This window comes from Prionailurus viverrinus, chromosome A1 (genome assembly GCF_022837055.1).
Source record: "Prionailurus viverrinus isolate Anna chromosome A1, UM_Priviv_1.0, whole genome shotgun sequence".
Classification (NCBI taxonomy): Eukaryota; Metazoa; Chordata; class Mammalia; order Carnivora; family Felidae; genus Prionailurus; species Prionailurus viverrinus.
In genome coordinates, this window is record NC_062561.1 from 133,728,171 (window position 1) to 133,755,644 (window position 27,474).

A 27,474-nucleotide genomic window follows, 5' to 3' on the forward strand; every position below is an offset into this window, starting at 1 on the left:
GAGAGAGAGAGAGAGAGAGAGAGAGAGAGAGAGAGAATATCTGAAGCAGGCTCTGGGCTCCGAGTTATGAGCACAGAGCCCGACACGGGGCTCGAACCAACAAACCTCGAGATCGTGACCTGAGCTGAAGTCAGATGCTTAACTGCTTAATTGACTGAGCCAACCAGGCACCCTGTGTAATCTTTTAATCCTGTCCTGTGGATTTTTCATTCAGATAGTTTATTTTTCATTTGTGAAGTTTCTGTTTATTTCTTAAATAATGTACCATTTTGGGGCACCTGCATGGTTCGGTTGGTTAAGCGTCTGACTTTAGTTCAGGTCATGATCTCGCAGTTCATGAGTTCAAGCCCCGCGTCAGGCTCCGTGCTGACAGCTTGGGGCCTGGAGTCAGCTTCTGATTCTGTGTCTGCCTCTCTCTCTCTCTGCCCCTTCACCACTCACTCTCTGTCTCTGTCTCTCTCAAAAATAAATAAAGATTAAAAATAAAAAATAGATAATGTTCCATTTTTCCCCCTTTAAGAATAGTAACTGTTTTGAAGTCCTTTTGTGTCTGAGTCTGTTTTTAGTAACTGAGCAGTCGTAATCTTTTATAGTGAAACATTTCAAGCATTCACAAAAGTAGAATAATAGAATAAGCCTGTATACCTATCAATTTCAGCATTATCAGTATCTTAAATACCTCCTACTCTACCTCCATCCATACCTCCTATTTTGCCATCTCTGATTGTTTGAAAGCAAATCGTGGATAACCTTTTTCATACATAAGTGTGTCAAGATGAAATCACTCTATTGCCATACTTAAACCCAGCTAACAGTAATTCCTTAATATCATAAGATATCCATCATTGCTTATATTTGCTGATTTGGAGATTTACATGAACTCTATAAATTTCAGCAAAAGTTCCTAAAACTGAAATTGAGAAAATGAATTATTTTGACTGTTAGAGAAATTGAATTTGTAATAAAAACAATGGTACTAAAACCTTCCCGTAGGAATCATTGAGCCCAGATTTCTTTAATTGAAATTTTTATTGAGATAATTGTAAATGCATGTACAGTTCTAAGAATTATAGAGTAATCCTATGTGCTTGTTACCTAGTTTACCCAATGGTAACTTTTTGTAATATTCTAGAACAAGATAGATACTGACGTTGATACAGTCTCCCAGTTGTACTCTTGGGTCTCTTACCTGAGTAGCTCTCAATCTTCCTTTTGTCTTTTTTGACCTTGATAGTTTTAAAGTTAGTTGCCAGTTCCACAGTGGAATTTCCCTAAATTTGGATTTGTTTGATGTTTGCATATGATTAACTTCATGTTACATATTTTTGGCAAGAATATGAGAGTAATGATATTGCATCTTCTCAGTGCATCTTAGATTAGGTGCCACATGATGATGCTGGTAACTAGTGATGCTAACTTTGAAGCAGTTTAGGACGGTGCCTGTGAGATTTCTTCACTATAATTGCTCTATTCCTTTTATGATTAGTAAGTATCTTTTTTGGAGAAACTTTGAGACTATATTAATATCCAATTTTTCATCAATATTTTACCCACTAATATTATATGAATTTTGACTGGACAGTTATTACTGCACTATTTGCCAGTTGGTGATTTTGTGCCATTCATATTTCATCACCTGAAATCCTGTGTCTGGCACTGTGGTAAACTTGCTTACTTAGAATGATATAGTGACGAGGATGTGTGGGTGGCTCAGTTGGTTAAGCATCTGACTTTGGCTCGGGTCACGATCTCACAGTTCATGGGTTCGAGCCCTGTGTCAGTCTCTGTGTTGCCAGCTTAGAGCCTGCAGCTTGCTTCGGATTCTGTGCCTCCTTTTCTCTGTGTTCCTTACCCTGCTCGCACTCTGTCTCTCTCTCCAAAACAAATAAACATTAAAAAAATTTTTTTAAAAAGAATGATACAGTGATGAAGTTGAAAGAAGTTTAAATGATCTTTTAGTGTCAACCATGTGGAATAATCATACTGTGTCATTACAGGAATGAATCTTACAAACAGAGTTTTTGGAATATTTGAAAAAGATTTCACATTCTTTTAGTTTGGATTACAATATTGCTACTTAAAGTTTGTGGGTTATTCACAAATTATTAATATATTTTTGCAGAGATAGTTTGTGAAAATAAGAGTAAGTGCTTAGAAAGCTTACTGTAATTTGGCTTGTCACAACATTTGTATGGTATTTTACAGAAATTTTGCTCAGCAGCTGCCTTCTGGCATATCTGCTGTCATATCAAACATATATTTTTTTTTAACCTCTTCTATCTTCAGCTTTGTTTTCAGTTTTGTCCTTACATATATACATATGTTAGGGGCCACCTTAATTTGGAGCCCAGCATTAAAAAAAGTAATTCATCTTTGTACAGCAGAAAAATAGGTAGATTGCTAAGTGTTCTGCATTTTGTATCCTTCACATCATCAAATAGAGAAGGTATTAACTAATTTTCAGAAGAACTCAAGGAAAAAAAGGCAGGTAAAATTAGTAATTGACAGTTATAAAGAGGCACATGAAAAAAGATGAAGAGAAAAGAGAAATCGTTGTAGAGGTAGTTCTGTTAGATTGATGTTGTTGTCAATTTATCTAGATCCTACTTAGTTGGTAAATTTTGAATCTGCAAGGTATATGGTAATTTTATGTTATTATTTTATCTTTTATAAAAGATCCTTTTAATTTGATTATTGATTATCTGTTCATTTTCTAGGAATACAGGAATTTCCAGAAAATATAAAAAATTGTAAAGTTTTGACAGTTGTGGAGGCCAGTGTAAACCCTATTTCCAAGTAAGTTCTCAGTTGAGTTATAAGTTACTTTTGTGAATAAAACATCTATGAGATAGTAGTAGAAAATTGCTTTCTATATTTTAATGATTAGTTGATATCAGCCTTAAATCTGTACAAAATTTTAATGTTAGATTAAAAAGAAACCTCTTAAGTGTTTTTTCTAAACCCATATTTTGCAAAAGTAAATTAGACATCCAAACAGATAACGCAGGTGTTTTGTTCCAGGTCTCGCAGATAGTTTGTATCAGAAACGAGGCTAGAATCCAGGTCTCCTTGTTCAGTGATATTTGCACAATGTAAGAATATCTTCACTTGCAAATCAGCTGTGCAGCACATTAAAACTTTCGAAAATAATAAAAGACAGTGAAAGATCAAGAAGGTAAAAACAACAACAAAACCATGTGATTGGTTACACCGTATACCAGAGGTCATAAATATTCTTTTATGATGGTAGTGGCTATAAATAGAACGCTTTCCTGACACCAAAACTGTTAAATTTTGCAAAAATGGAATGGTGAAACAAAAGATGAATAGAGCATAGCTTAATATAGCTAAGTCGAACACTAAAACCAACTTTCATGTATTACAGTACTGTATTTAATGAGTTTTTCTGAACAGTGATGCTTCATTTGCTGTGGTAGATGAAGGAGTGTGAGGTAGGAGAGAAACAAGATCAGTCAAAGACTCTGGGATGTCTCACTGCAAGAGAATTTTGTACTTGTTAAAATCCAGGAAAAACATGTACAGATGATGTTTCATCTTTAGCTGAAAATATTCCTCTAGCACCCAGTTATAGATCTATAGTTTGTTTTGCAAACCAGAGGAAATAAAGGTAAAGTTAATACATACATAGATTCTCAGATGGCCTTAAGATTTTATTTAGCTTTTTTAAATTATTTCTTTTCATTTGCTTATTATAAAATTATGCAGTCTTTTTGTGATTGTTTAAGGGCCTGATGTTGAAATTGAAAATAATCTCAACTAGTGGTTCTCAAATGGGAATGATTTTGCCCCTAAGGATCATTTAGCAAATTCTGGAGACAATTTTGGTTTTTACAACATGTGGGGGGTAGGTGGTGCTCCTGGCTTCTAATGGCTGAAGGCCAGGGTTGCTGCTAAACATACTACAGTGCAGAAGACAGCCTCCCCACTACAAAGAATTATCCAGCCCCAAAAGTCAAAACTGTCAAGGTTTGGAATTCCTTATCTAATCCTTTGGACTGATGTTAGATAAGGCAGATTTCAGTAGTGTCTGCTGATGTCATAGTTATGTACTAAATACATTTCTCTGTATTTTGGCTCATTCAGACTTGATCTTTTAATGCACATTTTATCTTCTTGAGACAAATACTGTTTCATTTCCTTTTTACAAAGAGATGAAATTATAAACATTGAAACAGACAAATTATTACAAAAGGGAAATGTTTCAGGATCCCTCATAAAAGTAAAAAGGTGCCTGTTATCTGTTAAGAGCATGTGCTGGGTAGACACATTCTTAGAGAGATTCAGTAAGAGACTGAAATTCTGTGTATTAATTTAACTTAAATTCTGATATATTTTATATAGGCTTCCTGATGGATTTTCTCAGCTGTTAAACCTAACCCAGCTATATCTAAATGATGCTTTCCTTGAGTTCTTGCCAGCTAATTTCGGCAGGTAAATTACAGTTTCTTCTGAAACCTTTTCTTGTTAACTCTTGCAAAGTTTACAAAACAAGTTGCTTCAGTTATACTATTAATTACACTTTCATAGGCTCTTCTTTTGTAATTATTTTCAAGCATTGTGGTTTTTATAGTTTTTTCAGAACTTGTTATTTTGTCTTTGAATTTATTTTCCCAAGTAAATTATAAGCAGTGAATTTTGAGAAGAAAAGGCAATGTAAGACTTGAATTGGTATTTATTTAAAATATGCAAAAATGGTTTAAATGTGGGTAATTTCTGTATATTTGAGATACAGAATGCTTTATTCTTAGCATTTATCACATCTGAAAATGATCTGATTATTGATTTATATGTTTTCTCCATTGGACTCAGAGTTCTGGAGAAAAGAGAGTGTGTTTCCGGGGTCTACCCCATTACACACCTCTACCAATATCTGAACATGCAGTTCTTCTTGTCATTATAGTGTCTGAGTAATTTTTCTTAATGAAAAGACAAATCAGTGAATGAATGAATAATAGGTATCAAATTATTACTGTTTTTATTTTTATTTTTTTTAATGTCTATTTATTTATTGAAAGAGAGTGAAAGAGAGAACATGTGAGCATGGGAGGGCAGAGAGAGAGGGGGAGGGAATCCCAAGCAGGCTGTCGTGGTGTCAGCTCAGAGCCTGATGCAGGACTCAATTTCACGAACCATGAGATCATGACCTGAGTCAAAATCCAGAGTCGGATGCTTCACCAGCCGAGCCACCCAAGAGCCCCAGAATTATTACTGTTTTTAAACTAATTACTAGAGAAAGTGCTGTTCAGTGGCACGTTAATTTTACCTTTTAGTCTATAAATAAAGACAGTACTGTATGATCTCACTTATGTGTGGAATCTTAAAAAAAAAAAAAAAAACAAAAGTTGAGCTTCTTAGATGCAGAGAGAACAGATTGGTGGTTGCCATTGGGTGAGAGTGGGCAAAATTGGTAAAGGTGGTCAAAAAGTACCAGTTATAAATAAATTACGAGTATATATGTACAGCATAGTGGCTATAGTTAACAATACTGAATTGCATATTTGGAAGTTGCTAAGAGAATAGATCTCAGAAGTTCTTATCATAAGAAAAAAAATTTTGTAACTATGGTGATCAATGTTAACTATACTTACTTTGGTGATCATTTCACACTATATACAAATATCACATCATTATGATCAATGTTAACTATACTTACTTTGGTGATCATTTCACACTATATACAAATATCACATCATTATGTTGTATACCTGAAACTAATAATGTCATATGTCAACTATATTTCAATTAAGAAAAAATGAATTCTGGGCATTGTGGTCCAGTGACTGTTTTGTAGGAGCTATGTTATCATGCTACATATATTTATATACAAACACCTATATGTATGTATATATGTAATATGCGTATACATTATACATGTAAATTTATAAAAATTAGTGTGCTTGATAGATTCCTTTTCTGTGTCTGGCTTTTGGACCACTTTTCAAAAAAATATTTTTGACACATAGTATAAGTTTAAGGTATACAAAGGCATGCAGTGTATACAAAGGTATACAGTGTGTTAAGGTATACAAATATAAACAAATATGTTGATTTGATACATTTATGTTTTGTAATATGATTAACATTGTGGTATTAGCTAGCACCTCTGGACTGCCTAATCTGCTCATTTTCCCTCTAATTTTATTGGAATGTGCATCACTGAACAGCCAGAGGATTTCCCCTTTTTTATATCACCTTACATTCTTTTATTCTTTTTTCTCTCAGAGCCAGACTCTGGAGATGAATTATTGTTCTCTAATCTACTACCGGCTAATAATTTGGGAAGGCATTTTCACAGAAAATGCTGTAGGATTTATATTTAAGTACATTACGTGCTTTAAGTATGTAGAAGTGTTTAACTCTCCCCCTCCCCCACTAATTCTGAGGAGCAGAAATCATCTTTTCTTACTTTATAATTACACAATAAATATTGGTTGCTTTGAAACTGTAGGGCATTACATTACATCATAATTAAATTCATTGTCTTTGTCATAGATTATTGATTTGTTGTTTTGTTTTGCAGATTAACTAAACTCCAGATATTAGAGCTTAGAGAAAACCAGTTGAAAATGTTGCCAAAGTAAGTAAAGGTGTTATCCTTTCTAAAATAAGAATTTTTAAGTAATTCTTAAAGATTTATTTTTGGGGGTGCCTGGGTGGCGCAGTCAGTTGGGCGTCCGACTTCGGCCAGGTCACGATCTCGCGGTCCGTGAGTTCGAGCCCCGCGTCGGGCTCTGGACTGATGGTTCAGAGCCTGGAGCCTGTTTCCGATTCTGTGTCTCCCTCTCTCTCTGCCCCTCCCCCGTTCATGCTCTGTCTCTCTCTGTCCCAAAAATAAATAAAAAAAGTTGAAAAAAAAATTTAAAAAAAAAAAAAAAGATTTATTTTTGAAGATTTTTAAGTAATCTCTACACCCGATGGGAGGCTTGAATTTACAACCCCCTAGAGCAGAAGTCACATGCCCTACTAACTGAGCCAGCCAGGCACCCCCAAATTTTGAATTCTTACATTCTTAGAGAAATGTTAACTTTGTAATACCTAAAATATGAGTGAAAATTATTTTAAAAGGCTGACATTTGTGGTCATATTTTAATTAGTAGTGTTGAATATAAAACTTTTGCAGCTGTTGGTATTTTGTAGTGATTTCATAGCTTTCTGGAACTCTGTCTTGTGTTAAAATATGAAAATAATATGTATATAAAGCCCACCTGAGTCCCCAATATAGGTCCCAGTTCATATACTAGAGCTTTCATATATAGGACTCGTTAGTGAGATCGATAGGGTCTTCATGTGAAGTCGAGTAACTATAATTTCTAAGAATTTGTCTGGTTTTGTAGTCTATTGTAAATTAGAAGTGGGATGGAGGGCCCCCTACTGGTAAGCTAACATCAGAAGAGATGGCCATCCAAGAGCAAATAAGATAAAACTAAAACAGATCTACAGACTCAAAGTGCCCTGTAGTCTATGTCCATTTAGGAGTACCTTAAAACTCACTGAATTCATTGCTACATTCTTGCAGTGTAAGCATTGGCAAAATACAGTCCTGTTAAATCTGGCCCACTGTTTATTTTTGTCAGTAAAGTTTCACTGGAAACACATTCATTTATGAACTGCTTATGGCTTCTTTTGTTCTCTAATGTTAGAGTCAGGTAGCTGTGACAGAGACTGTATACAAAGCATAAATTACTTACTTTCTGATCCTTTATAGAAAATGTTGCCAACTTCTCTTGTGATTGAATTGTCAAGAGTTAATTGTTACCTCTTCTTTGGCATCTTATTTATATCTGTTATGAAATTTACCACGTAATTCTTTTTTTATATATACATTTTACTCCCATTTTACCTGACCAACTAATATGCACGTGCACATGTACTTTGACCTTCCCCCCATGAATGTACGTCTTTGAGGACAAAGAGCATATCTCGTTTTGATTCCCAGAAGACATTATGTATTAACTGAGTCATTGTTCAGCGCACGAATGATTGGAGCTTGTAGTGATGGTTGTGAGTGTAAATTAAAATGGAAATTAACCATATTAAATTCAAAAAGGTTTAAGTATTTTACAGATGGGATACTGGCATTGATGACTCATTAGTTCAAAACCTGACTGCTAAAAGATTCAAATATGACGTAAATTGGGGCACCTGTGTGGCTTAGTCAATTAAGCATCTGACTTTTGATCTCAGGATGTGAGTTCAAGCCCCACGTTGGGCTCTCTGCTGGGTGTGAAGCCTACCTTAAAAAAAAAAAAAAAGATGTAGGGGCTCCTGAGTGGCTCAGTCGGTTAAGCGTCTGACTTCGGCTAAGATCATCATCTCACGGCTTGTGAGTCCTGCTTTGGGCTCTCAGCTGTCAGCAGGGGGGGCCCACTTGGGATCCTCTGTCTGTCTCTCTCTCTGCCCCTCCTCCGTCCTTTTTCTGTCTCTCAAAAATAAATAAAACTTGAAAACAAAGATGTAAATTGTTTACTCAACTAGCTAAGCTTACAATTAATATGGTTTATCTGATATCATACTTTTAACTCATTATTTTATCGCCCTATTTAACTTGAAATTGAGCTCTGTCTAATGTATTTTAAAATACAATTCTTACCTACTTTCTTCTTAAGACTCATGATTAACACTTTTGAGACCTCATAAACTATAAACAGACTGTAGTTTTTGCATGTTACAAAAGTAGTATGCATTCACGTTTATGTGAATGAACCTTCTTATAATCAAAGATTAGTGCATGGAAAAGCTGTTTTAGATATGTAGCTAAGTGAAATTTAATATCATCTTCATACTGGAGGGCATGGGACCAAGCACACAAAAGATGGGCATTTTTCCTCTGTGACATGAGAAGAAATGGTAAAAGGGAGTCACATACAAAGGAATTTTTAGAAGTACACAGGAAGAAATTTGAGGGGTATTGTTTTTAGTTTATCCTTGAAGAAAGAAGCTGGATCTTAAATGAAAAGACTTGAAAGTGAAAACATAAAATTTTGTCTTAGATAGACTTTTGAGGTGTCTAAGTAGGATCAAAGTTGCCAATAATGCAAGTTGAGATGGAGATGCTTCTAGGATTTTACACTATATTTCCTTGTTTTGAGAAAGAAAGAGAATCTTAAACAGGCTCCACCTCCAAGTGCAGACCCAGACATGGGGCTTGATCTCACATACGGTGAGATCGAGACCTGAGCTGAAATCAGGAAGAGTCAGATCAGACGCTTAACCGACTAAGCCACCCCAGCACCCCTATATTTCCTTCTTAATTATGTGCATGTGTTGTTCCCGTTTTTGTAAATCACTTTTAAAACCTCACTTTCTAAAGCTATCATTCGTAATTGAGTTTTTCCAGTGCGCTACTTTTCTTTTTTGTACTCTTGTATTACTTACCCTGTTGATGTAGTGTTTAACTGCTGTGTGTGGATTTGCTGTGTTCTTTTGTCATTTTAAGAATACTGAATTAAGAAAAATAAGATTGTTTTGTTTCAGTCTTCACCTCCTTCCTCAAAGACCTCTCTACTTTTCTCAAATGTTTACCTAGTGTGATATTACGGACCTAAGAGTTTAATATCATAGCATCTAATCTTTCTTCAGAAGGATCCTGGATACACCTTTTTGCTTTGTTACAAAGCAAACTAGAACTGACTTAGAGATTTTCTGGACAAAGATCTGAGTAAGGGAAGTAGAATTATAGTATTTATAGTACCCGAGACTAGGCCCTTAATAAATCTATGTTAAATAAAGCAGCTTTGAGAAAATCTGGTGTGAAATAATTTAAATTAAAGGAATGTTGATAGAATGGCACATTTAAAATGGAAGGGCTGGGGAAAATTTGCGTCCTCTAATGTTAGGTCAGTAACATAGTGTCATTACATTTATGTGTGTTCTTAAGTTTGTTAGTTTTTTCACCAAAAAGCCAGAGAAATGTTTTAAGTGAATTTTATTTTGCTTTTTCTAATTTGTTAAATTCCCAGCGAAGATAAAAATAGTCTGTTGTTCTTGTGTTGTGATTTAAGGAGGCTGTTGCTTTTTAATGATGTTAATTTTTAACTTACTAGCATATTAATACATATTGATAATATGATAATAACTGTATTTTGCTTTCATTTTGTCATATCCAAAAAAAATCGTAACACAGAGTTCTTTATCTGGGTAGCTAGTAGTACCTCAATCTGTCAAATACTAGGTTTCTCTAAAAATACTAACTTAAGAGTATAAATATGTGCTTGAATTAATTAGTTAAGGTTTTTAAAATGCCATTTTGATGGAGACAGAAAACTACAACTTAGTTTATTATGAATTACTTCTTGTACATTTCTCAAGTCTCTAGAATTTCAGAAAAATATTGATATTAAGTTGGAAGTTAAAAATAGTGTATTCTGGCTTTAATTTAAAATAAATTTCAGCTACTCATATTTGTGATTCTTATAAAATTTTATTTTGAGTTGTATTGAATTTAATTTGAAAATATGGGGAGAAATGTCATATTTACTGTTCTTAGAATTTTGAGTATTAATTTTCAGAATCAGCTCTATTGAAGGTTTATAAATATATGACAAGGCTTGAAAGAAGATAATAATAACTATGTAGCTGCCAGTCTAATTTATTAGTTGACTTATATGAAAATTTTTTCTGTGAAAAAAATGAAAGCCAGTTACTCACATTCTGGTCTACAGGGTTTAAACTTACTGCAGTTACTTATGAATACAAATGAAAACCTGGTGAGAAGCCAAAATTAGAGAATAATTTAAAACTTGCTTTGTTTAGAAATTAATTATAGATGACTTTTCTGAGAAATTGTTTTTATTTTCTCAATATGTGAAAGCCTATACATAAGGTATTACATAAGAACATTTAACACATTAATTTTGAAAGCTTCCAGGTAATTGATATTTTTGTATACTTAATTCTTCATTAATCCTTTGTACATAGAACCATGAATAGACTGACCCAACTGGAAAGATTGGATTTGGGAAGTAATGAATTCACAGAAGTGGTAAGTTCACACCAGTCTCTATCCATAAGTCTTATATTTGAGAACATGTGAAAATTAATGTATTTATTTCTTCGTATTTTTTTGGTTTATTTGTTTATTTTTGAGAGAGAGAGAGAGAGAGGAAGAGAGAGAATCTCATGCAGGCTCCATGCTGTCAATGCAGAGCCTGACATGGGGCTCAATCCCATGAAACATGAGATTATGACCTGAGCCAAAATCAACAGTCAGACATTTAACCAACTGAGCCAGCCACCCAGGTGCCCCTTTTTTTGAAAATTTTTAAATGTTTATTCTTGAGAGAGAGAGAGAGAGAGAAACAGACAGACAGAGTATGAGTGGGGAGGGGCAGAGAGAGAGGGAGACACAGACTCTGAAGCAAGTTCCAGACAGCTTTGTGAGCTGTCAGCACAGAGCCCGATGTGGGGATTGAACCCCTGAACAGTGAGATCATGACTTGAGCCGAAGTCGGACGCTTAACTGACTGAGCCACTGAGACGCCCCTATTTCTTTGCGTTTTTAAGTATAAAATAGGGTAAAGATATACACATATTTTTAAGAGAAAAGATATGAAAATTCTTAACAGGGAAGAGTAACCAAACAGATAGAAGTAGCTGATAGTAGTGAGAATAAAACGTGAAAAAAAAAAAAGGGAAACCCATGGAAAAGATAACTAAAAGTTTTTAGGCACACTAAGTAGACAATGTGAGAGATTATAAGGAAAAAACAAAGTTATATCAGCCTAGAATATATCAGAAAAAATATTTCTGCCCCTCCCTCTTCTTGCCCTCTGTCTCTCAAAAATTAATAAACATTAAAAAATCTTTAAAAAAAAAAGTATTTCTAAGTCAAAATTAACTCCCTATTGGTCAGAAATTTATTCAATGATAAAATATTTTTCTATAATTTTACTGAATAGCTAAAGGAAAAACATTGAGTGAAACAATTTTTGAGTTTGCAATTAGACTTCTGAATTGTTTTTGCTTTGTATGCAAAATGTGCTATGATATGGAATCAGAAAGGAAAGGAGTATGTAAGTAGATTTTTGTCGTTAGTTCTCCAAAAGAACTCAGAAAATAAGCTAGATATTTTTTTGGAAAGGAATTTGTGGATCTAAATATCATTAAAATTTTTACATTATGTTTGTTTCTTTCTTAAAATTATGGTTGATTTAAAATGACAATCTTTTTTTAATTCTAGTATAATTAACATGGACCATTAACATTAGTTTTAGATGTATCATATAGTGTGATTCAGCAACTCTGTACATTGCTCAGTGCTCATTAAGACCACTCATAATCCCTTTCACCTGTTTCACCCATCTGCACATCCACTTCCATCAGTTCTCTATAGTTGAGATTCTGATTCTGGATTTGTCTCTTTTTTTTTTCTTTGCTCATTTGATTTGTTTCTTAAATTCCACATGTAAGTGAAGTCATGTGGTATTTGTCTTTGTCTGACAGACTTATTTTGCTTAGCATTATGCTCTAGAGCTATTCATGTTGTTGCAGATAGCAAGATCTCATTCTTTTTTACGTCTGAATCATGTTCCATTGTATCTGTATACACATTTTCTTTATCCGTTCGTCTATCGATGGACACTTGGGTTGTTCCATATTTTGGCTATTGTAAATAATGCTGTCATAAACATAGGGGTACATATATCTTTTTGAATTAGTGTTTTTGTATTCTTTGAGTAAATACCCAGTGGTGAAATTGCTGAATCATAGTTTTAATTTGTTAAGGTATCTGCATACTTTAAGGTTTTCCACGATGGCTGTACCACTTTGCATTCCCACCAGCAGTATAAGAGGGTTCCTTTTTTTCCACATCCTCACCAAAACTTGTTTCTTGTCTTGTTGATTTTAGCCATTCTGGCAGGTGTGAGGTGATATTTTTTTGTGGGTTTTGATTTGTATTTCCCTGATGATGAGTGGCATTGAGCGGCTTTTCATGTGTCTTGTCAAATGATAATCTTAAAAACAAGAATTTCTCAATATTGTCAGCTTGATGATTACCATATAGGTTATTGTATTATACATTTGTTCACCTATTAGTTAACTTTCATTGTCAGTGGGAGAGCATGGTTGTTTTGGATACTTCATTTATTTTCTGAAATACTCTTTCATATTCTTTCATTTTAATTGAAGATGGCTTATGATGGGTTTTATTGTGTGTTGGTAGAAGTTTTTACTCCTTTTGAGAAAAATACATATACTGTGCTTCCTAACTTACTAAACTTAACATTTTTATATGTATTAATCTATTTCCACATTAACTATTTGAAAAATCTTCATTATTATTAATTCTGTGAATCAACAACTTTCCAATTCATTAATTTTTGTACATTTTGATCTCCAGCATTATACATTTTTTTTAAAACTTACCCTTAGAATGGTAACAGATAAAGCACAGAAGAATATTTCTTTTTATCCAAGTTACACTTAGAATTCTTACCTGTATTTTTACGTTAGCAGTGAATCTGAACAACATGACTTTTACATATTAATTGTGTTATCATGTTGATTAGATATGATGGTACTCTCTGCCATCACAGTGTTAATGACTCGACACAGGTTTGTGTGGTGACAGAAATACCTTTGAAGAATGCATTCAACAGAGCCTGCAAGGACAAAATGCCCAAGATCAAGTTTTGTCTCAATACCAAGAAGGTCCACTGCAACCCTCTCATTAATTTTTTGGTTGTTAACCACATACTACAAACGATATTTCACTTTGTAATTGCTGGAAGTTCAAAATAACAGAATATGTGTGCCATGTGATTATGCCTTGGTTTGCTTACCTTTCCTTTTTTATTGGACATTTAAGATTTTTTTTTTCTTTATTTTCCTCTCTCTTAGTCATCAGGGAGTATCTTTGTGGTTTTCATAAAAGGCTAAATCTTTTTACAGATAATAATTAAGAGTATCTTTTTATCATACTCTTAAAAGCAATGGGTCTTATTTTTATTTCTTTATTAATTTTATAAATACTCAAGCCTGTTGTGTAATCAAAGGCTTAAATGAGTTTTATGTATTCTACTCTTCTGGAATGCCTATCTTTGAGTTCTTTTTTAGTAATATCACTGTAATAACTGTTATGTAGTGGAAAGTCTCGAATCTTGGCTTTGCTTCCCACCCCCCAGTTATTTATTTAATGTTTTAAAGTAGAAGTCATCATTAGAAGTTCCCTAGAGCTTCTTTTGCCAAATAAAAACTTTCAAGTAAAGTATTGAACCTCTTCGCCCCCTTCTTATCCAAACAGCCTGAAGTACTTGAGCAACTAAGTGGATTGAAAGAATTTTGGATGGATGGTAATAGACTGACTTTTATCCCAGGGGTATGTATATCAAACTTTAAATGGATTCTTTTATTGCTATCTGTCCTTTGCAGTTTTATGAATTGTACATTTTCAGATTACTATTAAATTGAACTAAATTACTTTTTTTTTTTACTATTAATACATCCTTGATTAAAATCAGAAACTTCCCATAGTAAACTTTTATAATATAATCGCTTTTTAATATCCTCGACTGTATCCTTCTCTGTGGTTGCAATTGAGTTTATATCCTAAATCATTTTGTCCAGAGAATTGTTAAGTAGGGTATTTTCCACATAGTTTGTGTCTTATCAGCTGACGTTTTGCTTATTCCCATACCTGAAGAACATGAGATTGCCTATATGTCCTATCGCCCTAGTCAGTGGTGACAGCTGAGTTCCCAAAGAAAAGTATAAGCCCATTGTCACTCTGCTTAGGCTCTTAGCAGGAGCTCTAGCTTTATTACTGAATACTTTACTTATGGCATTTTTAAAAAATTTGTTCATTTATTTTGAGAGACAGAGCGTGTGAGCAGAGGAGGAACAGAGAGAAAGGGAGAGAGAAAATCCCAAGGAGGCTCTGCGCTGTCAGCACAGAGCCAGACATGGGTCTCAATCTCACAGACTGTAGAGATCATGACCTGAGCTGAAATCAAGAGTCAGATGTTTAACTGACTGAGCCACCCAGGCACCCCTACTCATGGCATTTGCTAAAAAATTGAATCTTTTCTCTCATATAAATGTGTAGTAATGAATTATAACTTGGTATTGAGTTTATTACCTAAACTTGGCATAAATAAGCTTAATAGAGTCATTAGATTTCCCATTTTTTACTTCTAGTTTATTGGTAGTTTGAAACAGCTCACATATTTGGATGTTTCTAAGAATAATATTGAAATGATTGAAGAAGGAATTTCAGCATGTGAAAACCTTCAGGACCTCCTGTTATCAAGCAATTCACTTCAACAACTGCCTGAGACTATTGGTTTGTATTGCTTTCTAATTCATATAATTAGTTTTTACTAATGTGAACTTTCAGAAATTCCCTTTTTGTCATTGCTTGACTCAAAGTTTTCATATATCAAATTTCATTTGTGATGAGCTAGTTTTTATTTTTTTTAGGTTTATTTATTTATTTAGTTTTTTGAAAGAGATAGAGCTCATGTGGGAGGGGCAGGAAGAGAATCCCAAACAGGCTCCATACTGTCAGCGCAGAGCCGGATGTGGGGCTCAAAACTCACAAAATGTGAGATCATGACCTGAGCCAAAATCAAGAGTCACATGCTCAACCAACTGTGAGCCACCCAGGGACCCTCGTTGTGAGCTAATTTTCTTATACTGCCAGTCACGAATCTTATATGAATTTTTTCTTCATGTGATCACTTACACATTTTACTTCTTAGTTGACATTTACTGCATTTTTCTTTACGGAAATGTCATTTTTATCACTCTAATAAAATTTAAATTCTTTAAAAAGAGGTTAAGTTATCGAAACTTTGTTTAACTTCTAATCATAGCCCTCATCTAGTAACTTTTTTTTAGTCTTCCTTCATTTTAGGCTCACAGATGAAAAAACAAAACAGTTTAGCAAATCCTATGAGAGCCTACATATGTGTAGTTGCTTGTAGTCTGATGATGCTTCAAGGAAATTGAATTAGTTTAAAGAACCAAAAACGTAAACCTTGCCATCTTCATGATGTTTAAACATAGGAACCAAAAAATATTTATATATATTTATCAGGTTATGTAGTTGTTTTGGCTTATGTTACATTTTGCAAATTCTGCTATGATTTATTCGCCACTTTTAATTCCACACTCAATTTTTATTGTTTTAGTATTTAGAGTACACAGAATAGTTTGTTATACACTTACTATTTCCTTTTTGTTTGTACTCACTTGTGCCATGCCATTGTTTTAAGGAGCAGGGCTACAACTGTGAACAAACAGACAGAAGTCCTTACACTTATGAAGCTTACATTTTAGCGGGAGTAAAATAAATACACACTAATGTTAAAAGGTGGTATATAGGTGAAAATTGAAAATATAGGGTAAGGGAGTACAGAGTTATGAGATGAGGAGTGAGGAGATGAGATTAGGTTGATTTCTTTTTTAGATAAGTTGACTAAGAAAGTTCTACATGATTCCTGTCAAATGTAATATATACTCACATTAACTGTTGATTGACTTGCTTCTAGTTCCAGCTGGAAAATTGAATATTATTTCTTCCCTCAAATAGGTTCATTGAAGAATGTAACAACTCTAAAAATAGATGAAAATCAGTTAATGTATCTGCCAGACTCTATAGGAGGGTAAGATTTTTCTGAATCACTAGAAGACTTGGCTTTCATTCAGCTTTATATATTTATGTTTATATGTATATCATATATATGTTTCATTCAGCCATATATATTTTCAGATAAATGCAAAAGTAGCATCTAAGGGAGATTCCATAAGCATTTAAATAAGTAATTGGTTATAGGTTGGATAGATTTAAAGCAAAGATAGACCTATTTTAATAAGTTTAGTGGAGATAGAGTTTTGCTAGATTTGTTAAAGTCAAGATTCTAAAGTTTTGGATTATATATAGGAAACTTTTAAAAAATAATGTATGTCATTTATTTTAACTAAAGGTTAGCATCAATAGAAGAACTGGATTGTAGCTTCAATGAAGTTGAAGCTTTGCCTTCATCTGTTGGACAGCTTACTAATATAAGAACCTTTGCTGCAGATCATAATTATTTACAACAGTTACCCCCAGAGGTACAATATTTTAAATTTGCCTTGAATTTTTTTTCATATTATTTATTATGGCTATCCAGTGGGTTTTTTTCTGTTTTCTTTCAGAAATAATTATGTAACTAAGTTATTTAATTTCTGAATAATAATTAGCTATACTGTTTTACAGAGATACCAACTTTATACATGAAAATTAATAAATAAAAATATGATTCCTTTTATAAATGAGAAAAATGTTGGAAAATTGTATTTTACCTATGTCTATTAAGCAGTAGGCCAGAATTTTGATCCCCAATTTTATGTTTCTCTTTCAGATTGGAAGCTGGAAAAATATAACTGTGCTATTTCTCCATTCCAATAAACTTGAGACACTTCCAGAGGAAATGGGTGATATGCAAAAATTAAAAGTCATCAATTTAAGTGACAATAGGTTTGTAATGCTGTTGGTTTATAGAAGACACTGAATGGATGAAATTAAAGTTTCATTATATGATAGAAAATCAAATGCATGTTTTTCTTTTCAACTTCTTTTTGGTTTTTAAATAGAATTTTCATTTGAAAGAATGACCTAATTTTACCTGTGGTTTTATACTGTGGTTATTTGTTGCAGTCCATTTTGTGTCAACTTCAGCCATATAACTTGCAACTTTAGCTCTACATCTTTCCTTATAGTCACCTTTTAAAAAATTTTTGTTTTTAATGTTTATTTTTGAGAGAGAGAGACAGAGCGTGAGCAGGGTAGGGGCAGAGAGAGGGAGACACCGAATCCAAAACAGCCCCAGGCTCTGAGCTGTCAGCACAGAGCCTGATTGGGGCTTGAACCCACAAACTGTGAGACCATGACCTGAGCCAAAGTTGGACACTCAACTGACTGAGCCACCTAGGCGCCCCTCTTACCGTCACCTTTTTTATCCCTAAAGTCAGATCTTTACCTTAATACTGCTGCTGAATGGCACAACTTTTAATCTGATCTGCTTCCTGTGCTTTTCTGAGCAGAGATGTGATTAGGCACCTATTCACATAGCTCGGGAAACACAGTGTAGAGTAAATAGATCACTAGAGCTGCTAAATTGGAATAATTTTTAAGTTAAGAACAGATTGTCTGTAATTTTTCTTGAAGCAAAGGTCCTAATAATGATAAAAGAATGGTTGTAGAGGGGTTTTACATTTTGCTTTCATAGTATCTTATGAAGCATTCAAAACAACACTGTGAAATAGTACGATACATACTGTCATTTTATGAGAAGAAAATTAAAACTTGAATTTAAGATGACTCACTTAGCTTGTAAAGTAGAACTTTAATATAAGCCCAGTTTTCTGACTAATTAGCATTTTCAGACTGTTCCATTTTATTTAAGAATAACCACTGCTTTTTAAAAAAAAAAAAATCAGGGGCGCCTGGGTGGCTCAGTCGGTTAAGCGTCCGACTTCGGCTCAGGTCATGATCTCACGGTCCGTGAGTTCCAGCCTCGCGTCGGGCTCTGTGCTGCCAGCTCAGAGCCTGGAGCCTGCTTCAGATTCTGTGTCTCCCTCTCTCTCTGACCCTCCCACGTTCATGGTCTGTCTCTCTCTGTTTCAAAAATAAATAAACATTAAAAAAAAAGTAAAAAAAAAAAAAATCATTCCTGATTTCTGCCTATACTTTGTACCCCAAAGCTAGAGCTATAGGTTCCAGCAAATTGCCTTGGAAGATAGGCATAGCAGAGCAGATAGGCATAATAAGATAGAAGGTTTAAATAGATACTCTGTTTTAAATAGGGTGCTATTTTAATTTGGCATTTTAATGAGTTCTTCATATTACTTTGTTTTTTACTCATTACAGTGTTTAAATAGTCTTTGGAATATGAAAGTTTTGGCGCATAATGAAACCCAGAACAGTGCTTTTTTTTTTTTAATTAACAGACTATCACTAAGGCTTCCTATAATAATTTGTTCTTTTAAATATAAATAAAATATCCAGAGCAATTTTATGAGACATTGCCTAATGTGTTCTTGTCTTTACATTAAAGTAGGGATATGGGGCGCCTGGGTGGCGCAGTCGGTTAAGCGTCCGACTTCAGCCAGGTCACGATCTCGCGGTCTGTGAGTTCGAGCCCCGCGTCGGGCTCTGGGCTGATGGCTCAGAGCCTGGAGCCTGTTTCCGATTCTGTGTCTCCCTCTCTCTCTGCCCCTCCCCCGTTCATGCTCTGTCTCTCTCTGTCCCAAAAATAAATAAACGTTGAAAAAAAAAATTTTTTTTTAACATTAAAGTAGGGATAGTTCACATTTTTTCTTAGCAGATAATTTTTTTGAGATTATTAAATTATTCATTTTTCCCCTTGCTGAATTGATTGAAGAATTATATTTTTAAATGAATTCTTATAAAATAATATTTTGTCTTATAACTTATGTCAAAGACCTATATTGGCTTCTCTACTAAATTAAATATTTTTCTGTTTTCATATTCAATAATATAAAATTGTTTAGAAGACCATTAGATTTTGCTCTTATATTTTAACATTTATTATTTTACTTTTGTTTGTATTTTTTGTATTCACAGATTAAAGAATTTGCCCTTTAGCTTTACAAAACTTCAGCAGTTGACTGCTATGTGGCTCTCAGATAATCAGGTAGGCATTCTGAGTTTGTATGTTACTGCAATTCCAATTGTGTTATATGATTATGCATAATAATTTATGTAGGCTCATTTAAGAGCAGTTATACTCTGGTACACATTTTAAAATGTATGTAAGGAAAAATGAAAATATTTAGATACAGATAATTTATGTGCAATTTGTGTAGATTGAAAACAGTAAATCCTGTTGGACTGTCTAATTTCTCCTGAATCTGTAAAAAGATAAATTAAGAAATCAGATTCAATACTCTCTCACTTTTTGAAGGTTTTATAGTGATCCTCTTGAGTATACGTGTAGAGATTTGATAATGAAGTTTCACACACCTTAAAGAAGTGTTTCTAAGGAATTAAAAGTTATTTCCTGGACTTGGATAGATAAACATTTTTTGAAGGGTTACAATAGTCCATGAACTGCTCTGGGAACTTGAGATACATTGATGAAGCAAATAGAATATTTTTATATTCTCATTGAGCTTACATTTTCAAGGGAGGTAGAAACAAGTAATTATGTAATAGTATGTCAGAGCTACAAAGAAAAACAGAACCTGAGACATTAGAAAAGTAGCAGGGCAAGAGTAAACATCCTATTTTAAATAGGATGATTTAGGAAGTGTATCTCTCTGAGGAAGAGGACCAGTAGAGCAGACAGGCACATGAAATTAGGAGTGAACCATACATAGACTGGGACAGTGAGTTGGTAGAAGAGGTGCATTTAAATAATTTTAGGAGTGCAAGTCCTAATATTCGAATGAGCTTGGTGTAACTGAGAAATAGATAAAGCACTCAGGGCTGGAATAAAGTGAGTAAGGAAGAGAATTGAGTAAGATTAGATCAGATAGGAAAACTGGCACTGTAGATCACATATGACCTTGTAGGCCATGCTAATGAATTGGGGTTTTACTCTGACTTAGATAGAAATCTGCTGAAGTATTTCATGCTAGGGAATGGCAAGATGTGATGTACATTTTTAAAAGATTATTTTGACACTTATGTGAGAAACAGTCTGTGGGTGCTTAGGGTGAGAGTGGAATATTCTATATTGCAAGGAGAAAGTTCAATAAAGAGGCTTTTGTAGTAGTTTAGAAGAAGGTATTGCTGGGCTTCAACTATTGAGTGGAGACGATGAAAAGGAATGTAGGAACATCAGGCCAGTAGTTGACTGTCAAGTATACTGGCTAGAGATAAAATATGGGAGTCAACATTGTACAAAAGGAGGATTTAACACCATGGAAGTGCATGAAATTACTAGGGAGAGAGGATGGAGAAGAAAAGGTCAAAGATTGAGCTCAGGAATGAGAGGGGCCCCAAAAGGAGAATAAGAAGAACCAGCCAATCAGGAGGGGGTGTTATCTAGAGAGCCATCTGAAGGAAGATCAACTGCGACAGATTGTTGCTGGTGGGTCCCGTAGATGAGGACTTGTAATTGACCACGAGGTTTGTCAAGTCAGAAGTAGTTACTAACCTTGAGAAGAGTACATAGTTTTAGCAGAATAGTGGGGATGAAATACTAATTTAAGTGTATATAATGCATGGGAGGCAGGAAGGTCATGACTGTGGATTTACCCTAGTACTGTGGCTCAGTTCCCATTTGGACAGTTGATGGATGTATCTCTCTGTATTTGCCTTGGTTTTAGAATTAAATGTGAGCATTTTATCCTTGCAAATAGTAGCTATAATTCACCTGTGAAAAACATTGGAAAAATGTATTTTGAGTTTAATTTGAAATGTCTTAGGATTCGCAGTGTAGATTGTTAGAAACGTTGTACTTTAAATGATAAGAAATCTCCTGTATAATGTCACCAAAATAATAGATTGTAGGTCCTAAACAAAATAAGGGTTAACTTACTATCTGTAAGTATGAGGAAATCTTTTTTCCGTATCTATTCTCAGCTATGTCTTACTGTTTTGTTTTGTTTTGTTTTGTTTTGTTTTGCTTTGCTTTAGCAAGGCAGAGTACCTTTTTAATAAATTGATGCTTAGCATTTGACTTTGAGCAATACCTTATAATAATCTGTTTATTTTCCCAAGGTTTGGATACATGAGTCTCATAAGATATTCTTAAGTTCCATAGTTGAATTTGCTCAGGAGACTGTGTTATATCCTTCTTTTGGATTATATTAACAACTCTTACATGTTACTAGAGTAAAGAAACCCACTTGGCTATATTTCAAGATTCTGCAAACTTCTTAACCAAGACCTCTTTTCTTACCTCTCATTACTGAACTAAAAGCCTTAAATTGTTAATCCATGCTTCAGAATCAGATTGTAGTATTTACTTGTTCTACAAGTTAGGGTAGGAAATACTAAAATGATGATACCTTTGTTTCTGTTACAGCTTAAACACGGTGATTACTTCATCATCATTAAATGTGTCAGTTCATGTATATGTAGAACTCCTATTTCTAATCCCTCTTAATTGAGTATTTAGTGTGAAATGTTACGAAATTTTGCATCTGGATTCACAGAACATTGCTGGGCTCTGGCTTATGCCAGTTAGTTATTATAGTATAAATGAGACATGGCTCCTGGTCTTGAGGACTCTTGAGACTTTTTTAGTATAATAGCGCTATTTTAGGTAATGAATACCAGCAAGGTATGTTAGACAACTCATTTTAGTGAAATTATCTGGTATCTAAGACAGTTTTTCATATTTACAATGTTCTCTCATTATCTTCTCCTTGTTCCCCGTCTGTTAATTACTTATAAAAAATAAAAATTGTAGTGATGAGGGGTTTTGTGTTTTTCTCAAAGTTTGACAGAATAGTAAAGTAATAAATCATGAAGCATCCTGTGTAAGCCATATTACCTCCCTTACAATATGAAGTAGTCATTTTGCTGTGGAAGTACAAATTATAGGGGAGAAGGTATGTAAAAGTAGTCTGATTATGAATTATCAGAATAAATTGCTCTTGAATATTTCACTGACCATGTAGCACCTGCAGAACATGGAATAACATGGTTTTTCATGAGTCTTTGAAGTCTTAAACAGAGCAGTTGATTTGTTTCCTCGTTCATTTTGTCATTTTCATTCAAGAACTGTTTATTGAACACTGTTTTGTGCCAGGCAGACTAAGCTGGGATACATAAGGCTATTAAGAAGGTCACTGTAATACAATGTGACTTGGTAGGACTGGGCTTCAGGTTCAAAAAAGAGTTTAACTTGGGGGTGTAAAGGCAGGTTTTCCAGAGGAGGAGATTCCTGCAATGACTAATTCTCAAAATAATCATAGGATTTAAACAAAGAAAGGGGAAGAATATTCTGGTTAGAAGGAATATTATAAACCTGAGCACTTTTTGATGAAGAAGTCTAGTGTACTAGGTAACTGTACAAGTGGTTCATTGTGACTAGAACATAACCTTTGGGATGGAAGAGTAGCAAATGAGGCCAAAGAGATAAACAGGTCATGGAAGATTTTATATTATATTTCAAGAGGAACTTGCATTGTATTTCAAGAATGGTAAATAGATGTTTTTTTTTAATCTTGCATATTAACACTGATAAATTATGAGTGACTTCTGAAAGATTGTTTTAAGGATTTGGAAGTCTTATTCAGGCTCTGTGGAAAATTGCCGTGATTAGGGTGTCTCTGTAATTTATTGTCCATGTTATCGAAAAGGGACTTTACAATAATTGTGTCAAAACTGCATGTGTAAAATGTGAATGTCCCAGGCAAACTGGGTGTTTGGTCATCATAGTCCTAATCAATTATTCATATATACCATCAGTTTAAGAGGAAGAAGTGATCCTGTGATACATGTCAACCCTACTGTAGTTGATGGTGAACCATTATAACATATGAACAAGCAAGTAGTAAGATCAGATTGATATTTTGGAATGTTTTTTGGGCTGCGTTGTGAAAGGTGGATTTAACTAGGAATGGTGGTGACAAGTGTGAAGGCAGGAGAGACTGGTTGGAGGGCGTTTCTATTGCCATACTCAAGGCAATAGAAAATGTTGGCTTGAAGTAAGATAATGACAGTAGGGCCAAAGAAGAGCTGGTATATTTAGGGCATAACTTAAAAGGTCACATCAATGGAGTATGTGAAAAATGCATGTGTGTGAGAAGAAAGGCAGTAACAGCAAAGATGAGCTTCAGATGTGGCTGAAGTGACAAGATGGAAATCGATAAAATTACCAAGATGAGGAACTGCAACAGAAAGAAAAATGTTTATGGGAGGATATTAAGTTCCAATCAGGCATGTTTATTTTTTGGATAGGCATGTTGAGGACAGTTCTAGTGGCCATGATTCTCTGCCCCCCTTCTTCCCCCTGCCGTCTTGACTGTTTTAGACTGTCGTTTCTCTGCTGTTGGTTTCCCCATTCTTTTAATTTCTAACCTCCTGGGATTTCTCAGAATTGCTCCTGAAGGCATGATTTCCTTTTTCCCAGGATCATTATAGATTTTGTTTGTTTCTTTAAAAAATTTTTTTAGGGGCGCCTGGGTGGTTCTGTCGGTTAAGCATATGACTTTGGCTCAGGTCATGATCTCACGGTTTGTGAGTTTGAGCCCCGCATCGGGCTCTGTGCTGACAGCTCAGAGCCTGGAGCCTGCTTCAGATTCTGTGTCTCCCTCTCTGTCTGTCCACTCCCCTGGCTCACACTCTGTCTCTCTCTTCCTCAAAAATAAAATAAACATTTAAAAAAAGAATAAATATTTTTAATGTTTATTTTATTTTTGAGAGTGAGAAAGACAGACCATAAGTGCGGGACTTTTTTTATCCACATAGAATAAATTCTGTGAATTTATTTATTTAAATGTTCAGGATGGATGAATCCCAAGCAATACTAACATTTAAGTGGCAGATGGATTAATAAGCTTAGAGTGGCCGTAGAGGTAGAAGAAAAACTATATGATAGTGGGTTCAAGTTAAGGATGAAGCAGATAGCTTAAGGGAAGAAGCTGTAAGGGGATAAATGCTATTGAGGTGTCAATTCAAATGAAGTCTGGAAAATATGCAAGTTGGGTATAACATGCCAACTTATTTTGACTATAGCTAATGTAATTTTAGAGGTGTACATCAAAAACCTGATTGACACAATTTAAAGAATAAGTAAATGAGAAAATTGCACCATACAATAGTTGATTAAGCTTTTAAAAAGGTTGGATAAGAAAGGAGAGGGGTGGAACATAAAGAAATTGGTAGCTAGAGGCATATAAGAAGGAATTCTTTAAGCATTTGTATAGGTTGTTGCGAGGAGACTGTGGAGAATTAGATTAAGGATATGAGAAGAAGTTGGATAACTGGTGTGTAACCGACAGAATTTAAAACTGTGGCAGGGATTCTTGTCCTTTTGAAAGCAGCTTGGTCTGAAGTTTGTGAGAGGCAGAGCTAATGTATATGTTGAAATTCTTAGAATGTAGCAGGTTCCGAGCAGATTTTACATCCTATTTTTGTTCTTTAAAAAAAAATCTTTGAGAAAATAGTATCTTCAGAATATAATTTAGGAAACATAGAAGGATTTTTAGGCACCATTGAGAATCCCTGTTGAAGTTGGTTACCACAGATCTGTAGTTACATTAATTTGCTCATTGGAACGATTCTGGGTTGCAGATTTGCCAATCCAGGTGTAAAGAGAAAGACAATGCAACAAGGTGGTTCTCGTAATTGGCGCAAAAGTAATTATAATGAGGTCTGATGAGGTACAAAAAGAAAGCAAATTAAAAGAAAGAATTATGGTGATCAAGTTGAAAGTTCAAGGGAGTGTCAATTTTGGTGAGCTTGACTAGCAAATATTGTGGAAACAGTGGAGAGAGAGCAGACGTGGTGTCTCTGTTACCATCCTCTACTGCTTGTCCTTGTGCTTGACCGCTCCTCTGTTTCCTTTTCAGGAATTTTTCTTCTGCCAGTCTTAGATATTGGTGCCCCATATGGTACTCAAGACTCATCTTGAGTTTCTTTCCATATACTTAACTCTAGGAAAGATGCAGTTACTATCTATATGCCGTTATTCCTAACAGTATCCTCAGCTCTCAGTTCTCTTTCCTTTACTGTACACTCATTTTCTACTTAACATTGCCACCCAGATGTCTCAAATTCAACCAGTCTAAAAGTGAACGTGCTATCCTCTGCTCCCAATCTTTTTCTTTTCCTGGGTTCCCTAGATTAGTAAAAAGTACTTGCTAGAGACAGACTTGGGAGTATAACTCTTAACTACTGTTAATCACCAAAGTCTAACTGTTATATATCTCAGGTGTTTTTCTGCTTTGCTTTATCCCTGCTTTCACTTCCCTTAAATATAATCATCTTAAATATAGTGTATCATCTCCAGTACAGTAGGCACCGGTGTCATATGTCTGGTCCAAATTGAGATGTGCTCCAAGTGTAAAATATATTCCAGATTTTGTATATTTCATATAAACAAAGAAAATAAAATATCACATTAACAATTTTTGATCATATAACAGAATTCTATTTTGAACATAGAAGATATGTTAAATTTAATGTATTATCAAAATTTAACTTATTTTTGCTTTTTAGAAACATGTGGCTGCTAAAAATTTGTAAATTATCTATGGTTCTCATCTTCATCTTACTCTTGTTGACTTGGACTACTGAGATATGAAATACATCTCTGCCTCCAGTGTTGCCACCACCTCCAATCTCAAACCACCCTAATTTCATTTTGAACCACACTGCAACTCAAGTGATCCTATTATCTGGTTCCAGCACTAACCAGGAGATCAGTGGATATTAGGAAAGGATGTAGAATGGCAGAGGCAGAGTTAAGAATGGTAGAGGCAGAATTTCATGTCCCTCAAAAGAACAGGTATTTATACTTGAAGAGAGAAGAGTGATGATCTCACAGCATTTGTAAGCTCTAAATTTACCTATCTCCTGACGTAGGGTTTATGATCTTTGAGAGAATAACCCTATTTTTGAGAAGAGTACAGGGAAGTACTGTCCTAGGGAAGGAATAGATCTGCCATATCTGTTATCTGAGGAGGTCAAGGAAAGTTTTCAGTGAAGATGTTTGAGATGCAGGGCAATTTGTTTATTGTGGAACAAGTTGAGGGCCATGGAGGAAATGTTTGAATGGGAGTAAGATCACAGGATACATTAGCTAGCTGCAAGGTTTTCACAAGTGTCAGTCTAAAGAATTAATTGATAGGTTGGCACGTGAGGGAGAGATTGGTAGTTTCCTGCCTGTCTGGAGTCAGTCAGGGCATGGATTGATAGGATTTTAGGTTAATAGACTGGCCAAAGTTACTAGTTATATTAAGAATAAGTTGAAAACACTTCATAACCAACTAGGAGAGAAGTTTTAAAAAATGTCCAAAAAAAAGTTTTATAGTTCCACCATTGAGTAAGTAAATTTGTGGTATCATTAATGGAGATAGGAGACATGGGAGAAGAGAGAACCAGGTTACAACTTAATGTTTGTTATAAGTACTATTTTTTCAGCTAGAATTAACTGTGGGTAACTATACTAAACCTCCTAAACCATTTCTATAAAAGCCTCTTCCCAAAGGGGGAAAGATAATGTAAAGGAGGCACAATAACATAAAATCCAAAAGCTTGTTTTATAGCTTTATTAAATCACTGTGATAAGTAATTACTGGACTGTGGATACACTTAGTATATGAGATCTTTTTAAATTGTATTGACAATCAGGGATAATTGCAATTCAGTGTGAGTTTTGTTTTATACTAAAACTAAATGATATTTTGTAGATTTTTATAAGGTTTCAAATCATTGCTTAAAGTGTTACTATGTATATATAAGCTTGTTTTTGTAATCTACACATTGATACTTTATAGAAAAGCATGGTGAGTACTTATTCAGAGGAATTGCTGGATATGTATTTG

The 27,474-nt window shown here is 34.4% G+C and overlaps 1 protein-coding gene across 8 annotated transcripts in view; it reads left to right on the forward strand.

Moving 5' to 3' along the window:
• Window positions 1-27,474, forward strand: part of ERBIN (erbb2 interacting protein) — a 133,578-nt gene that overhangs the window by 65,737 nt on the left and 40,367 nt on the right. For all 8 annotated transcript variants that reach the window (XM_047833840.1, XM_047833919.1, XM_047834082.1 and 5 more), the window contains exons 5-14: window positions 2,718-2,796; window positions 4,363-4,452; window positions 6,542-6,598; window positions 10,939-11,002; window positions 14,264-14,338; window positions 15,157-15,301; window positions 16,553-16,625; window positions 16,947-17,076; window positions 17,367-17,482; window positions 19,592-19,661. In XM_047833840.1, the coding sequence (XP_047689796.1) occupies window positions 2,718-2,796; window positions 4,363-4,452; window positions 6,542-6,598; window positions 10,939-11,002; window positions 14,264-14,338; window positions 15,157-15,301; window positions 16,553-16,625; window positions 16,947-17,076; window positions 17,367-17,482; window positions 19,592-19,661 (899 nt within the window). The remainder of the gene's footprint in view (window positions 1-2,717; window positions 2,797-4,362; window positions 4,453-6,541; window positions 6,599-10,938; window positions 11,003-14,263; window positions 14,339-15,156; window positions 15,302-16,552; window positions 16,626-16,946; window positions 17,077-17,366; window positions 17,483-19,591; window positions 19,662-27,474) is intronic.